Raw genomic sequence first — 16,420 nt, forward strand, 5'->3', positions numbered from 1 at the left:
CATATGGAAAGAGAACAAGACATTTTTGGGCAATTCAGGCTTTTTAATCGCAACATTTCTTCATAACACACCCTGACGATTTTGTGTTATGAATAAAGGATGCGAGGTCGAGTTTGCTAACATTTTTCATTACTACTCCACAATTCAAGAAATTCCCTGCATTTAGCAAAGATTAGCTCTTTCCCTTTTGGCCAAAATTACATCCAAAAATTTTCCCGGAAAAGGAAAATTCTCAGCAAACAACACCCCCAACAACACCAGATACTATCACAGCTGGTTGTGTCAAGCCCCAAAAACGAGGGAATGAAAAGAAGACTCACGCAGGGAGACCCTCGTGCCTGGCAATCTGGAGCATGCAGTCGAAGGTGTTCTTGTACTTGTGAGCGTCAAGACCCTGCGAGAAGAAGGCAGGCTAAGAACATCACTTTGCAACAAACCTTATACAGTAAATCTCGGTGATACAAACTTCACAGGGTCACGAGAAATATTCGTATCATCAATCAAAACATACAAAAAAGGAGAGATAAGCAATTTCATTTGCGAGAAAAAAAATTTCTGATAAGGTAAGCAGATTTACTTGCGGGAGAAAAAACTTCTGATATCAGATTGCATTTCCTTTTTACCAACATCGTCAACAATCGACTTCTGGAAGGCTTAATTAAAATTGTTGGCGACATCGCGAATGTTTTCGCCCGCCACTGCACGCCTCAGCACGTCAAGCGTCAGGTGCGTTTCAGCTGTCACGGGCGGCCCACCGCGACTGCTGCCGCAGTCACCGTCTTCTTCACCATCGCTGCTCGTGTCGGGCTGTGTGGACAGCTCCTTCACAATGTCCTCCACGGATTGCATACCACATGTCACAAGGTCGTCGTCGGCACTGACGAAGTCTTGCTTTGTGCACGAAAAAACCTCAAAATCTCAAAAGCTGGCTCTTGTGTCTTCCTCTTCAGCTGGGTTGCCAAAGACGCACTTCGCAATGCAGTGCGCGATTGTGCTCAACGAGACACGATCCCAGCTAATTGCGATGAAGTGGATTGCATATGGGATGGTGATGTTGAGCTCCAAATCCTTATGCTCCAGCTTCGCCAGGAGACGACAAACCAAGAGGCGCCTGAAGTGATACTTTGCATTCCGGATGACGCCCGCATCCAGCAGTTGTAGGTGGCTCATCGTATTAGCGGGCGAGAAGACGAGCTTAATGTTTTGGAGAGTGGCATCTTTCGGGCAGGCGGCGCACTGATCAAGGTTTAACAAAATTTTTCGGTTTTGGCAGCCCATTTTTAGGTCAAGGTACGCCAAGAACTCTGTGAACAAGGCGGACGTCATCCAGGCCTTGTGGTTGGCCTCGTAAATGCAAGGCAAACTGCCAGCCATTTTAAAGCAGCGAGGCTTGAGGTAGCAGCCAATAACTGTCAGCTAAAGCTGTTCTGAACCGTCAGAATTGCAGCAAAAGAAAACAGTAATGAGCTGCCTCCTTTCTTGGCCGCCTTGGCATGCTTCGCTTTTAAAACACAGGCTCTTCTCAGGCTGAAAATTGTAGAAGAGCCCGGCTTCATCCACATTGAAGATGTCACGTGGCTGGTATCTAGTGATGAGTGAAGGCAGCATGTTTTCCCCGTCCAGTCGTTCACGACGGCCTCGTCCACTTTTTTTTTTCCTTCACACTCAGACTTGTAGATGAGTCGGAGCCTTGCCTTAAACCAGTGGACCCAGCCACTGGAAGCTTGGAAGTTAGCCACACCAAGAGAGAGTGCAACGTCTTCGGCCTTCCTGCGCAGCACCTTGCCATCAACGTTTACTCCCGCCGCCGTCACCTCCTTGAACCATGTCAGTAGAATTTCTTCGGTCTGCACATGATGAGCAGTTTTTGCTTCCTTGGCATTGAAGCTGAAGTGTTGCACATTCTTTATTATTTGCTCGCGCTGGCCCACACTAGTGCACAAACAATGTTGACACAGCTAAACCAAACTCCTTGGCCAGGTCGGTGCACTTCCTTTTTGGGTTTCGGTCCACCTTTTCAAGAATGTTGAGCTTCTGCTCTCCTTAAATGATAGGAGCTTTTGCTTTCGCGGCATGTTGGTGATGAATCAAAATGGTGCACAAGTGTGCGATCGTGGCGAAAAGCGGAAGCAAATACAATTTGACAACAGATAGACACAGAGAGATTGCCCACAAGCGTCCCGCACAAAAAAAAAAAAAAAAAAGAAAAAAAGGAAGATGCCAGGGTTGGGCCAACACGACTTGGAGAGGAGGCACATGGTGCCCTCAGCCTACAGAAGACAAGTCAGCGGGCAGTGGAATGCAGGCTGGCTCGTGTGGGCTCAAGGATGCTCTCTACTTTCCTCCCCTCGGCGCACCGAGCATGGGCCGGTCCTCTCGGAGAAGGGACCAGTGAGAGATAGCGCAGCCGTGTGACATAGTTCAGCTCGGTGAACGTGGATCCTGCCCAGATCACGCTCTCTCCACTGGCTCCTCGCGCAGCTCGCACGCTTTGGTCACTTTGGTTAGTTCGTGACCGCCGGCTGTTGGTGACGCATTCGTACGATTCGCAGCGGAGCAGCAACGCGTTCGTAACAGGCGGAGTTTTTGTATTGTAAGCAATGTGTAAGCAATGCATTTTGGCTGGGAAATTATGAATCGTATCACATCAAAATTCGTACCAGCTGGGATCGTATCACGAGAGTATTACTGTAGGCTGTATTCCCTGGCGAGGCCCGAATGCCGGCAACCATGTGTGCCACCTTAGCAACGGGGATGTGTGGCCACCATCATGGCGGCACATGCATCAGGCCGTCCCACCGAGATCAAAAGCATTGCCTTGAGGAGAAACATGGCTTTACTCCTTTCTCTCTAAGCGACGTAAAACAAGTGCAGGGGTGAGAGCTTAATCAGATTTGGGAGCAGTTTTTGGAGCAGCGAAATTTCGATTTTGGAGCAGAAGAACCTTGATTTGGAGCAGAAGAACGACATTTATTATGTCACCTTATAGGGGCCTAAAAAATCACACTTTTGGCAACTCCGGGGAGAAAAGTGCAAAGTTTAATCGTTTTTGAATGTACATAAAACTGAAACAGCATTTCAATAAAGTTTTTTTCTGTTCCACTACCCTTTCACAAACCTTTTTTAAATTCTGAGGCTCTTTGCAGAAATAGCGTGGAGCGCCGTTGGAAATATCGAATTGAAAAACTAAGCAATTGCAAAGCAATTTTATTATCATGTGAATGCAGAAATTATTATTTTTCTAATCCCAAACTGGGCTTTGCGCACAGAACCACGGCAAAAGTTGCGCAAAGCGAGGTGACAGTCGTCGCACCCCACCAGCCCTCCCATTTCAATCCTCAATGTGCACGTTCACTACGATCGTAATTTGAGTAATGTTGGTGCATTTAGCCCCCTCCCTCTTGGTATTAAATTTCACTTCAGATAGATGAACTGTTATTACTGGCGTGTAATAATAGCCTGTCCCGCAATCGGACACTGCTTGAACATTTTGCGGCGATGTAACCTGCGCCGCCACTTCTGCAGTGACGATCGTCCCATTCCCGCCGCTCGCAAACTCGCTGTAAAAGGCAGCAATAACTCAGCGTTTTATAACACCGCAATAAGTCCGAAATTTCACTTCAAGCACGCACCGCGCCTCACACTCAAGGCCGAAACTCGGCGAATTCGCGGGCACCATGTTTCTGGTGAACTCCCGTCTTTCGAGTCGCGCAACTTACCGCAACAGACCAAACGACTAAGTGTAAACCCAGCCACCCTCATAACCAAAACAACGGTAGAAATCGGCGAAGAGCACTCTGCCTGAACCACGAGCAACTGCTTCGCTCGGCGGCCATGTTTCCTAACCTTCTCCACACCAAGATGGCGGCGCCCCGTGCTGTCGTTCCGGCTACAGCGCTCCAAACATTGACGTTTTTTCATCAACTTGGACAAGTAGTTTGTCGCCTCAGTACACAAAAGTATTTTTTCTACAGGACTTTGAAATGGTTTTACATGGGAAGACTTTAAAATCTCACAGAATATAACATGTGCAACCCGACATTGTGACTTTCAAAAAGACTATCTCGGGGGAAATTTATGCGGGTTTTTTATTAAATTATCAATCGATTAAACCTTTACAAACAGCATCACCTTTGGGGTGCTGGAAAATTATGCCGTCAGTAAGCATTTTCCCCACCGAAACGGACGGGAGCGTTAAAATCCTTGCCTCTCAGACTGTTTTGGAGCAGTTTGGCGCAATGTTTGCGTATTTCAAGCTTTTGGAGCAGCCCGGCGCAGGAAAACACATTTGTATCAGAACTGCGCAATATGCGCAGCTGTCTCACCCCTGCAAGTGTTCCTCTCCGCGGCAGAATGCACCCTCAGGTCTCATGCAGCCCCACAAGCGTATTCAGTTATGGAGCCAGCGGGTATCACGTAGCATTTTTGCCACCGGCCCTCTCGGAGGGACTGCGTTTCGGCGGCCTGTTGTCTATGCCGCCACTGCGCTGGATTTGAATGTCGCCCGGCTTTCGCCCTGCTGGTGTAGGCTGTCGAGTGCCAGCTCCCGCTCCCCAGTACTCGTCCGTCAGCCACACTTCATTCCAGCGAACTCCGAAGTGGTTGGAACCGTCACAGACGTCGCTCCTCATCACAGCAAGCTTGCTTGCCTCCGCACTGCACCGTTCCCTTCGAGGCTTCTCGTCTCCCGGACGCAGCAAGACACCAAGCAATAGTGTTCGAGAAGTGTTGTGGGCGATGGGATCGACCACAGTGGAGCTACCCTTCTCTACTCTTTCCTTGGCTTTCTAATCTTTATACACCCGGACACCCCTCGCATGATCATCAAGTGGACCGGGCCACGCTTGCGCAGCACGGCTCTCCAGGAGCCACGTGAAACTCCTCAACCTCGGCCAGCGTAGCTCACGCTACAAATGCAAAGCAACGCTCACGACTCCTGTTGGAGTTTGGCTCATCGCTTCGCATTTCATGCTCTTCCCTCAGATTGTTGCATCGTTGCGGTCTATGCCACGCATACCCAGGGTTAAAATGAAGTACAATAGAGAGGCAAGCTAGTTCGTGAACGTTCGTCACTGAAAATTATGCGCGAGCTAAGACAGGGACAAGGGAGGTGACACTGGCACTGATGTCGTCTCCCTTTGTTGTCCCTGTTGCAGTTTGCGCCTAATTTTTAAGGATGAATACCCAAAATGCATAATTAACCTCGATATTTCCCCTTACAGGTATTTACTCGCATGCAAGCACGTCCAAATGTGTTCGCATAATAAATGCACGCTACGTACTAGTCATAAAAATTTCCCCCTTTTTTTTTCCGCCACTGCATAACGAACACATCACTCTTCTCGTCCAGACAGCAGGTGCAGCTAAAGTGCATCATTTACACTGCACCCGTCGCAAAGATTGCCCCCGGAGTAGCTATTTGGTTGTAAAAAGCACTTCCACACCTGCAAGGCACTGCGTCTTCCGAGTTTGTTATCGTCCGCTACATTGCCTGTTCGGTGCAGCAAAGCCTGACCTTCAAACTCCAACACAGATAAGATAGCGCCTTGTGAAGGAAGCTTTTATCATTGTAAAAGAAAACGTAACGCCTCGGATGGGAGGTTTCTGCTTTTGGCACGATTACTTAACGCACGTTCTACAGTAAAACTTCATTACAAGAGACAATCAAAGGACCCAGGAAACATATCTCTCCCAACCAGGGTCTTCCGTAGCAGAAAATATAAAAACACTGAGAAGACAGAGATGACTTAACATACACCAGCATCAAAGTGTGTTCAAACTTGTCTACAGAAACTTGCTCAGGAAGGTCATTTGTAGTGGCTTCAGTGACTGCAGGTAACCTTGTTGTATTAGCTTCCTTCCAAACTCATAAAGGGAAAGCACTTCACTTTGCAAGCTTTCCTGTTGATAATAATACCGTTAAGGTGCTCTCAGGTGTTAGTCAGCTCCAAATTTTGCTCTTGTGCAGTCCTTGTTACACTATTGTCTTCTGATTTGGGGCAATGCTACAAATTCAAATTTGAATGCTTTACACGTACTACAAAAAAAAAAAAAAAAAAGATATCAGGGCTACTGCGAATCTATCCTACAGAGAAAGTACAGAACTACAGTGGAGAAGCTTGGGCGTTCTAAAAATCCACGATTTAGTTAATTTAAGACGCATGCAGGATATCCACCACATATTTTATGAACATCCCAACCTATTTCTGAATCTAGAATCTTTACCTCAGACAGCGTACTGCCTAAGAAATAAACATTATAGAAAGCCGAGAATTACAACGAATTATGGCATTCGATTGAAGAAATATCAGGTCATAGACTTTTTTAATAATAACAAGAAGATTGAAGAGCTTATTAAAAATATTAAATCCATAAAACTGTTCAAAAAACATTTGCTTCGGGTATTGTTACAATGATATGTCCAGTTTACAATGCGTTAGCAGACAGTATAATTTTCGTAAAAAAAGTGATACGTTTGTCTTTCCTACTTTAATAATGCTTGTTTTTTATGTTTAGGTTGAGTAACTTTCTGTATTATACTCGTCTTTCTTGTGTTTTCACTTTCAATTGAGCTGTTTGGCTCTACTAAACGTGTGCATGTCACGCTTTTTTCAATTTTTTCTGGTGATTTGTAAATTATTGCGGTAAAATTGTTAGTGTATGGTATGTGTGTGTGTATTTTTTTTAATTTCTTTTGTAATAGTGTTTTCTTTCTTCTTGGGCTTCGAAAATTGTGCTAGCTATGTTGTTCCTTTTCTGCATGATATAAGAAAATATTGTATCTATTCTTTTTTTTCATTTGATTTTGTGATGTGTGCTGCTTCCGATTTTGGTGCAAGCTACTTTGGGAGGAAGGGCCTTGTCAGGCTGTAGCCTCTTGCCCTCCTCCTGAGGTGTGAATGTACTTTCCCCCCTCGAAAACAAATAAATAAATTCATAAGGTCTTCCATACAAGGCCCTTTTTCCATCAAGTATCTTCTAAACAGTGAAGAATTTACTGTAGGGAGCTAAAAAGGTTGTCTTTAGTAGCATAGTATCTCTAGTAACCATGTCTCTTGTATGTGATGTTGGTAACATGGCATACATAAGAATACAGTCCAAATCATTTTCAAATGTCATAACTGAGCGTTTGTTATAGCACCGTCTACTGTAACGAAATTTTACTGCACTTTGGGTTGATCGCATCCAGGCGGTGGTCAGCGCATGCATGCAAGACTTCATCTACCTCGTGTTGGGAACCCAAACAACAGTGTGAATGATATGCAAGGCTGCGATATCACAAAAGAAAAGCGCCCTTAAGGCTTGCAAAGTGCAGCATCAATTTTTCAAAGAAGAATGCGGCTGAACCTTCACTGTCCCTCACTGTCGAATACTTCAAAATTTTTTAATACTGAAAGCTAACTGAAGCGAACATTCGATAATATATTACTTGATCAAACACTGGAAAAAAAAATTTCTCGGGACACCAGTCTCCTTACATGGTTTAAAGGCGAAAGCTTGATACTTAATGAAAACTTCTTTCCTGCAACATCATACTTGCACCTGTTTCTTTGCTTTTCGTTTTATCATGTTATTGCGCAAATTATGTCAGCAAGCAGACTGGCAATGGCTGCGAAGGCCACCACTGGGGAGGCCGGCGCTGCGATCATTTTGACGTCACTTGCAGCATCCGCATTCCTACCTTTCCGCTTAGTTGGCTTGCGGCGCGTGACACTTTGCTTAGGACGTGCGTTCTAAAAGTATTTTCGTTTTAATTTCCATCGTTTGAGGTTAATTATATCAGTTGTGAAGTGTAGTTTGACCTCATGGGGATTTTATAATCGTGTCACCTATGGCAGGCTACCCACAAACGACTTGAGCATGGTGGTGTATGCGGATGTATGCGACCGAGCCCGGTGTAAACGTAAGCTGCGGCTTGTTTCCCCGGTTAACATTGTAGGCTACAACGATCAACGAGCGAAATTTCTAGATTTCACTTGTCATTCCCAAGAAATGGATGATGCAAAAAATCATGAAGAGTTTACTCCTCACAGAAACGCTCCGCACACACGTCCGCCGAGCCTGCCCGCCGGCGGCTCAAACCGACGCAGGTCGCAGCAACAACACCTTGTTGCCGCCTTTTAAAATCACACTGATCCCGGAAAAGAAGTGCTACATTCGTGAAAGTGGATGTTAGTGTGGTGAAAAATTGTGCTAGGTAGTGTCATCAGCTGTGGTTTTCAAAGTGATGCTCAAATATCTGCCGCGATCTACGTTGACCGGCTTCGGTGGCCGGTCCCGGCACCGACGGCCCGTGGCCGAAGGATGGTGATACTTGCGCGCAAGAATCGAATGAGGCAGCAGCAGGTATCTCGATCATCGATCACCTAAATGGGAATCACCATGGATACAAAGTTCCACATATGAAAAAGGGGGTGACAGTGTGGTCAAAAGTTGTGTTAGGGACTGCCATTCGCTACTGTAACGATAGCGGCGATAAAATATCTGCCACGACGCTAAGCCTAAAGTTCCAAACATCTGACTCTGAGAATCCGAAGCCGGCTGTGAGCTGTTGAAAAAGGCTCTCTTCTAAAATTCGCTGTGCGCAAGCGTGTTGTGTTTGGGTTCCCCTAGCTTCTTGGGGCCCCCCTACACTTGGTTCCTGTATTCTAAAACTCCCTGTTACCCCACAGCGTGTTTCGCCTCGTACACAGCCGCGTCAAAGCTCGCGTTGCAATTGTAAATTCCCACGGCGAGGTCCTAATTAAAAGTAAACATAGGCATGTCTGAACCCGCCCGAAGGCTTGAAAACTCGCGTTAATACCATTCATACATTGCGGACAAGCTGTCCCGAAAAGTAAATATATCAGCTGTACAGAGTACTAGTGATCGTTAATAAAATCCGGCATAAATATATAAAAAAAAAAAAACATTGGAGGGGAAATGGGCACTGCTTAAGCCAAACTGCAGATCGTACCAGCATCTTAAGCATGTACGGCGAAGCAATCCGCTCACCATTCTCACGCAGTCCTTTATTTACTAGGAAATGCGGTCAGTACGCGCGGTGAGATCACAAGTGAGCGGCATGTTTCCATCGCCGTTGCAAGGTTTACTTTCTTTGCGCACGCAGTCTCGTACATGTCACGTCGCAAGTGTTTCATAATGAATTACCAGCGCACTTTTCTCGGCATCAATTGCATTGTCCTTGGCGTTAGCTGGCTGCATACCAGCTGTCGGTGACGATGGTAGCAACTACTCAGACGCGGCGGTGTCGCCAGGAAAGAAAACGAGTCACTGATTGGTTGCCCGGATTATTCGGTTTGAAGGCAATTTTTTTCTGTAATTTGCATCAAAATCACGAGGAGAGGGCACAATGTGGCCACAACAAAACACACGCAATCGCATAAGCACAGGAAATGTGTTCTAACAGACGACAACTTAACCCGGCGTCCTACAGGTGACATGACTCGTAGGTGGCGCCACGGTACGGCCTCGAGGCCAATACCCCACAGCTTCACTACAATCAGGGCTCTGGGTGGCTGGCACGTACATGTTCTACTCGCATGCCATCATGTTCAGGCGTTGCGCAGCGCGCACTATACTACAGCTCATGTTTCCAATTCATAGTTTTGTGAATTCCGTATTGCCGCGAACCATACATTGGGTTTGTTTATTTGTGTTTTGCTTTTACCGCCGGCTGCGCCGGACTGTGTTATCTCTGCGCCAAGGGAAGCGCGTGTTCCATTCTTTCTTTCTGTGCCGCATGTGTTATCTGTTGTGATAGGGAGAGCATTCCGAGCTAACGTGAACAGCCCAGAATAATCTTCTTGGATCTACTATGTTCTCGATGCGAATCGACGTTTCGAGAACCACGCGCGCCAAAAGATAAAAAGCCTGCAGTGCGGACGCCGGGGCATTCGATTCTGCGACGCTCTCCGACGCACGTAACGTCACTTTGTTGACCACTGCTTCGCCGCCTCTGTATTCTTTTCAGTTGTTAGGGGAGCACAAGTTCGCTCCAATAAACTTGTTTCTTTTCCAAACAACTGCTTCGTCCTTGGCTACGTGACATCTGGTGGAGGTGCTGGGTACGCACCCTTCATGCCCACTACAACCTCTGGAAGCCGCCAAGCCAGTCCAACAAGAGCCAGCCTCCGCGTGCAAGATTTACCACCCGAGTTCGGTCTACTGCCGGAGAAGACGAAGAAGAAAAACGTCGCAACCAGCACCATGCTCAACCAAGCCAATCCTCCTGTCGTTCTGCAGCAGCCACGGGAACCGCCATCATTCCGAGGAGCCCCCGCAGAAGACCCAGAAGAATGGTTGGAGAAACTGGAGCGCGTCCGGAAGTTCAACAGGTGGGACGACGCAGAAACGTTCCGGCACGTTTTCTTTTACTTGGAAGATTCGGCTCGCACTTGGTTCGAGAACCACGAGAGCTCCTTGACAAACTGGGCTCAGTTCAAAAGCGAGTTCACTAAGACCTTCACTACCGTCGTGCGGAAAGAAAGAGCCGCCCTTTTGTTGGAAACGCGCACGCAACACCCCAATGAAGGCGTCTTGATCTTCGTTGAGGAGATGAAGCAGCTATTTCGCCGCGCGGATCCCGAAATGACGGAAGAAAAGAAGTTGCGCTTCTTAATGCGCGGAGTGAAGGAGGAACTGTTTGCCGGACTTGTCCGAAATCCGCCCAAAACCGTCGCCGAATTCGTGACCGAAGCCAGCACCATTGAGAAAGCCCTCGAAATGCGTGCTAAGCAGTATGACCGCAACTTTGTTGGCGCGGCCAATGCGAACGACTTTGGCAGCACGCGGATCCCGGCCGACAGCCTACGCGAGACTATCCGCGCAATAGTGAGAGAGGAGCTGCGGAAACTTCTCCCAACGCCGCCGCAGGCCCAAGTCGCTTCTCTCACCGACGTCATTAGAGAAGAAGTGCAACAAGCGTTGGGAACCTCTACGCCATCCGAGGTACCCCAAGAGCTACAAGCTATGACATACTCCGCGGCTGTTCGTCGACCCCGCCCTGCTCCAACACGCCGTCAAGAGGCCCCGCCGTATCGCCGCCCACTGTCACCCGCCCGACCCCCGGTAGCCCGAAACCAGACGCCGAGGAAGACGGACGTATGGCGAACTCCCGATAACCGTCCTCTGTGCTACCACTGCGGAGAGGCCGACCACATTTACCGTCGCTGCCCATACAAGAGGCTCGGTTTGCGAGGGTTCTCCGTCGACGCCCCACGACCCCGATACGGCCAGCGCCCTGCTGAGATCGAAGAATACCTCTCCAACACCAACCGAGGACCAGCCCGCTTCAACCGTTCACCGTCGCCCTACCCGTATCAGTCACCGAACCGCCGCAGCACTGCTGACTTCTCACGTGGAAGGTCCCCCAGCCCACGCGGGGGAAACTAAAAGCAGCAACTTCGGGAGGTAAAGTTGCACAACGGCGGAAAAATGAAAACCCTCCAACGACGCAAGGACTCGCCGAAGACAGTGATTCACGACATGCCTTCATCCCGACGACCCGACCTAACCCTGACGAGACTCCCGAACACGACGACAGCTATACGCCGCGAAGCTTACCCGACCTGACCGAGACGTCCGCTGAGAAGACGTGGACAACGACGACGCACAGTGCCCGACCGTCAACACGCACAAGCCGAGATGCGACGCCCCGACGCACCCGGAACTCGAGGAAGGCGGCATCCGACGTCAAGGTGTCCATCGACGGTTTTGATGTAGTCGCCCTCGTAGACACGGGAGCCGACTACTCCGTAATGAGCGGACCATTTGCGTCTAAGCTGAAGAAAGTTATGACCAGATGGGACGGTCCGCACATACGCACAGCAGGAGGCCACCTCGTGACGCCAAGTGGAACGTGCACATCGCGCGTCACCATAGACGGCACAACGTACCCTGCGGCGTTCGTCGTTCTGACTAACTGCTCCCGCGACGTGATTCTCGGAATGGACTTTTTGACGGACAACGGCGCAATAATTGACCTGCAGACCAAGTCGATAACATTTTCAGCCGATCACTCCACGACGCCGCAGCCGAACCCCGATCACCGTGCTGCTGTCAGGATCGCCGACGATCACATCACCCTGCCACCCCGCGCAAGCTTGATGATCGCCGTCTACTGTGAGGATGCTGCTTCTGACATCGACGCTATCGTAGAGAGTGATCGAAAGTTGCTTCTCGACCGCGGTGTCTCCGTCGCAAGAGGCATTGCGCACTTTAAGCAACGCCAATCTCACGTTTTGGTCACTAATTTCACCGAAGAGTACCAGCATTTAAACAAGGGAGCTGCAGTAGCGTTCCTCGAAGAAACGCAAGAAGCAAGTGATGTGATCGCGGTCGCCGACTTTGAACGCACACCCGTAGAAACCTTCAAGCTCCCGCAGCCATTCGACGTGAATCCGGCGCTACCGCAAGAACAACGGAAAAAATTATTGGCTTTGCTGCGTCGCTATAGCGAATGTTTTTCGTCGAGCGCAAAACTACGTCAGATCCCTCTAGCGAAGCACCGAATAATAATCGAAGACGGAGCCCGACCTACCCGACAGTCACCGTACCGCGTCTCTTCACACGAACGGGAAGCCATCCGGACTCAAGTCGACGACATGCTCAGCGACGACATTATACAGCCATCGAAAAGCCCCTGGGCTGCGCCCGTCGTACTCGTAAAGAAAAAAGACGGCACATTAAGGTTTTGTGTTGACTACCGGCGACTCAACAAAATCACGAAAAAGGACGTGTACCCCCTCCCCCGAATCGACGACGCCCTCGACCACCTCTGCCACGCGAAGTACTTCTCATCGATGGACCTGAAGACCGGCTACTGGCAAATTGAAGTGGACGAGAGAGACCGAGAGAAGACTGCATTTATAACCCCAGACGGCCTATACGAGTTCAAGGTGATGCCGTTTGGGCTGTGCACAGCACCAGCGACGTTTCAAAGAGTCATGGACACTGTGCTAGCTGGCCTTAAGTGGCACACCTGCCTCGTATACCTCGACGACGTAGTGGTATTCGCCCGGACTTTCGACGAACACCTTGCAAGGTTGGAGTCTGTACTCGAGGCCATTCGTACGTCGGGGTTGACGCTGAAGCCTGAAAAGTGCCGTTTCGCATACGGGGAACTCAAGTTCTTGGGCCACGTCGTCAACGCCGCGGGAGTCCTACCTGACCCGGCAAAAACATCAGCCATTGCGAACTTCCCAAGGCCGAAAGACAAGAAGGGCGTGCGAAGATTTCTCGGGCTGTGCGCATACTACCGGCGCTTCGTCGCAAACTTCGCACGAATTGCAGAGCCACTCACGCGCTTGACGAAAGATAGCACCCCTTTCAGCTGGGAAAACGACCAAGAAAAAGCATTCGGCGAGCTGCAAAAACGCCTGCAAAGCCCGCCCGTGCTCGCTCATTTCGACGAAAATGCCGAAACGGAAATGCACACCGACGCCAGTGATATAGGCTTGGGTGCCGTCCTTGTCCAAAAGCAAAGCGGCTGCGAAAGGGTAATCGCCTATGCCAGCCGTGGTCTGTCGAAGGAGGAGAAAAACTATTCTGCCTCTGAGAAAGAGTGCCTGGCTATTATATGGGCGATTTCAAAATTTCGCCCATACGTGTATGGAAGGCCATTCAAGGTTGTAACAGACCACCATGCGCTGTGTTGGCTCGCCAATTTGAAGGACCCCTCTGGCCGTCTTGGGCGGTGGAGCTTGCGCCTGCAGGAGTTCGACGTTACAGTCGTTTATAAATCCGGCAGGAAACACTCCGACGCCGACTGCCTGTCCCGCGCCCCCGTCGACCCACCACCACAAGACTCTGATGAAGACAGCGCGTTCTTCGGGATTGTGACGGAGAGCGACCTAGCCGCCCAGCAGCGTGCTGACCCCGACTTACGCGTCATAATCGAGTACCTCGAGGGATGCAACGTTGCCGTTCCTAGGACCTTCAAACGCAGCTTACCAGCATTCAGCCTGAGAAACTCCGTCCTTGTGAAGAAGAATTTCAGCCCCGGAACAAGAGCGAATTACCTTCTCGTCATCCCCGCGGACCTTCGTGACGAAATTTTGGAAGCGTGCCACGACGACCCGTCTTCCGGACATCTGGGCACAGCCCGCACTATTGGAAAAATCAAGGCGAGGTACTACTGGCCCGGCCTTACCTCTGACGTCACCCACTACGTCCGGAGCTGCCGTGACTGCCAGCGACGAAAAACGCCGCCGACAAGACCCGCCGGACTTCTGCAACCGATCGCCGTCCCATCGAGACCATTTCAACAGATTGGAATGGACCTTTTAGGCCCGTTCCCTACGTCACGATCACAGAACAAGTGGATTGTCGTAGCGACAGACTACATGACGCGCTACGCAGAGACCGCCGCTCTTCCGAGGGGGACTGCACAAGAAGTGGCGAAGTTCTTTGTAAGCCAAGTTGTGCTGCGGCATGGAGCCCCGGAAGTCCTAATCACAGACCGTGGAACGGCATTTACTGCGGAGCTGATGCAAGGAGTATTACGCTACAGCAACACGGATCACCGAAGAACGACGGCGTACCACCCCCAAACGAACGGACTAACAGAACGTCTGAACAAGACAATCGCAGATATGCTGTCAATGTACGTTGACGTTGAACATAAGACTTGGGACGAAGTGCTCCCGTATGTCACGTTTGCGTACAACACGGCTATCCAGGAGACGACGCAGCTGACGCCGTTCGAGCTTGTCTACGGTAGAAGGCCGACTACGATGCTCGACGCCATGCTTCCGCACGTAGAAGACGACGACCTCAACGCCGACGTCCACGGATATCTTCAACGTGCGGAGGAGGCCCGCCAGCTAGCTCGAGTTCGTATAACGAACCAGCAGCTGGTGGATGCGGGCCGCTACAACCTCCGACGCCGAGACGCCGAGTACCAACCAGGGGATCGTGTGTGGGTTTGGACTCCCATCCGACGACGCGGACTCAGTGAGAAGCTCCTGCGACGGTATTTCGGACCCTACCAGATTCTACGACGTGTTGGCCAACTTTCCTACGAAGTGATCCCCGATGGTGACTCCGGCACATCACGACAACGCACGCGGCCTGAAGTTGTCCACGTGGTTCGCTTAAAACCTTTCTACGGACGATGACGAACTTTTATTTTCATTTGTTCGGACTGTCACTTACGTTAGCATCGGGTCGATGCACTCTTAGAGGGGGGGTAATGCCGCGAACCATACATTGGGTTTGTTTATTTGTGTTTTGCTTTTACCGCCGGCTGCGCCGGACTGTGTTATCTCTGCGCCAAGGGAAGCGCGTGTTCCATTCTTTCTTTCTGTGCCGCATGTGTTATCTGTTGTGATAGGGAGAGCATTCCGAGCTAACGTGAACAGCCCAGAATAATCTTCTTGGATCTACTATGTTCTCGATGCGAATCGACGTTTCGAGAACCACGCGCGCCAAAAGATAAAAAGCCTGCAGTGCGGACGCCGGGGCATTCGATTCTGCGACGCTCTCCGACGCACGTAACGTCACTTTGTTGACCACTGCTTCGCCGCCTCTGTATTCTTTTCAGTTGTTAGGGGAGCACAAGTTCGCTCCAATAAACTTGTTTCTTTTCCAAACAACTGCTTCGTCCTTGGCTACGTGACAGTATAGTGCGCACATTAGCCCCCCAAAGCTCTCGATTCCTGGCCAATCCCCTAAGTTGGGTATGTGCCAGGAAAGGGGGAGGAACGGCAACACCGGCAACATCTTTTCTTCCTTCAGTGGCAATGTGCGGAGATAGCATAGCAGTAATGCATTGGGCTGCTACTGGGGAGACTCAGGTTCGAATCCCATTAGATCACGCATATGGCTTTTATTTACTCTTTACAGTGGTAGCCATTTTCTTGACAACAACGATGACAGTTTCACACAGAATGGGGCACTTGAAGCTTTCGGCTTGAAACAAAACTCCAACAGACCTCAAGACTCCTTATTTTTCATTACTGTCTGACTGAATGCCGCTGCGTGTTCTTAGTTTTGAGCTGCGAGTGATGTTTGATGCTTTTGCTGTCGGGTATCGCAGTGTTGCGGCATGGATGTCCACCTTTCGCTACTGCCTACATTGTGTTGTACCCCATTCAATAGATTTTTCATACTCCATAGCAGTATGGTACGTTCTACTGCGCAGAGCAGCTTGGCTAGCTGGCGACTGTTGCGCCGCTGAGTGAGGGTAGCGCACTGAATGCTCGATGATTTGTCGGGGGCTTCAACCACCACTGCACTCTTTGCTTCCAATGTGGCTGAGCACATTACCAGCTGTTGCTGCATAGCACCAGGCACTCGTTTCTGTTTTCTTAATGCAATGCGTGCATTGTGGAATGCACCACAGCCAATGGGAAGTTAAGTAGCCGTTCCGCTTCTACAGACGCCAGAGAAGTCTAGAGCCTTAGTAAACCTGAACACC

General features: G+C 49.6%; 1 protein-coding gene across 1 annotated transcript in view; it reads right to left on the reverse strand.

Moving 5' to 3' along the window:
* The window catches only part of Sea (mitochondrial citrate transporter scheggia), a 34,974-nt gene that overhangs the window by 8,871 nt on the left and 9,683 nt on the right, over positions 1-16,420 (reverse strand). The window contains exon 6 of the mRNA XM_077678782.1: positions 321-394. Within this exon, the coding sequence (XP_077534908.1) occupies positions 321-394 (74 nt within the window). The remainder of the gene's footprint in view (positions 1-320; positions 395-16,420) is intronic.

The sequence above is a fragment of the Haemaphysalis longicornis genome, unplaced genomic scaffold (assembly GCF_048455015.1).
Source record: "Haemaphysalis longicornis isolate Haplotype H1 unplaced genomic scaffold, Haemaphysalis longicornis Haplotype H1 scaffold_7, whole genome shotgun sequence".
Lineage (NCBI taxonomy): Eukaryota > Metazoa > Arthropoda > Arachnida > Ixodida > Ixodidae > Haemaphysalis > Haemaphysalis longicornis.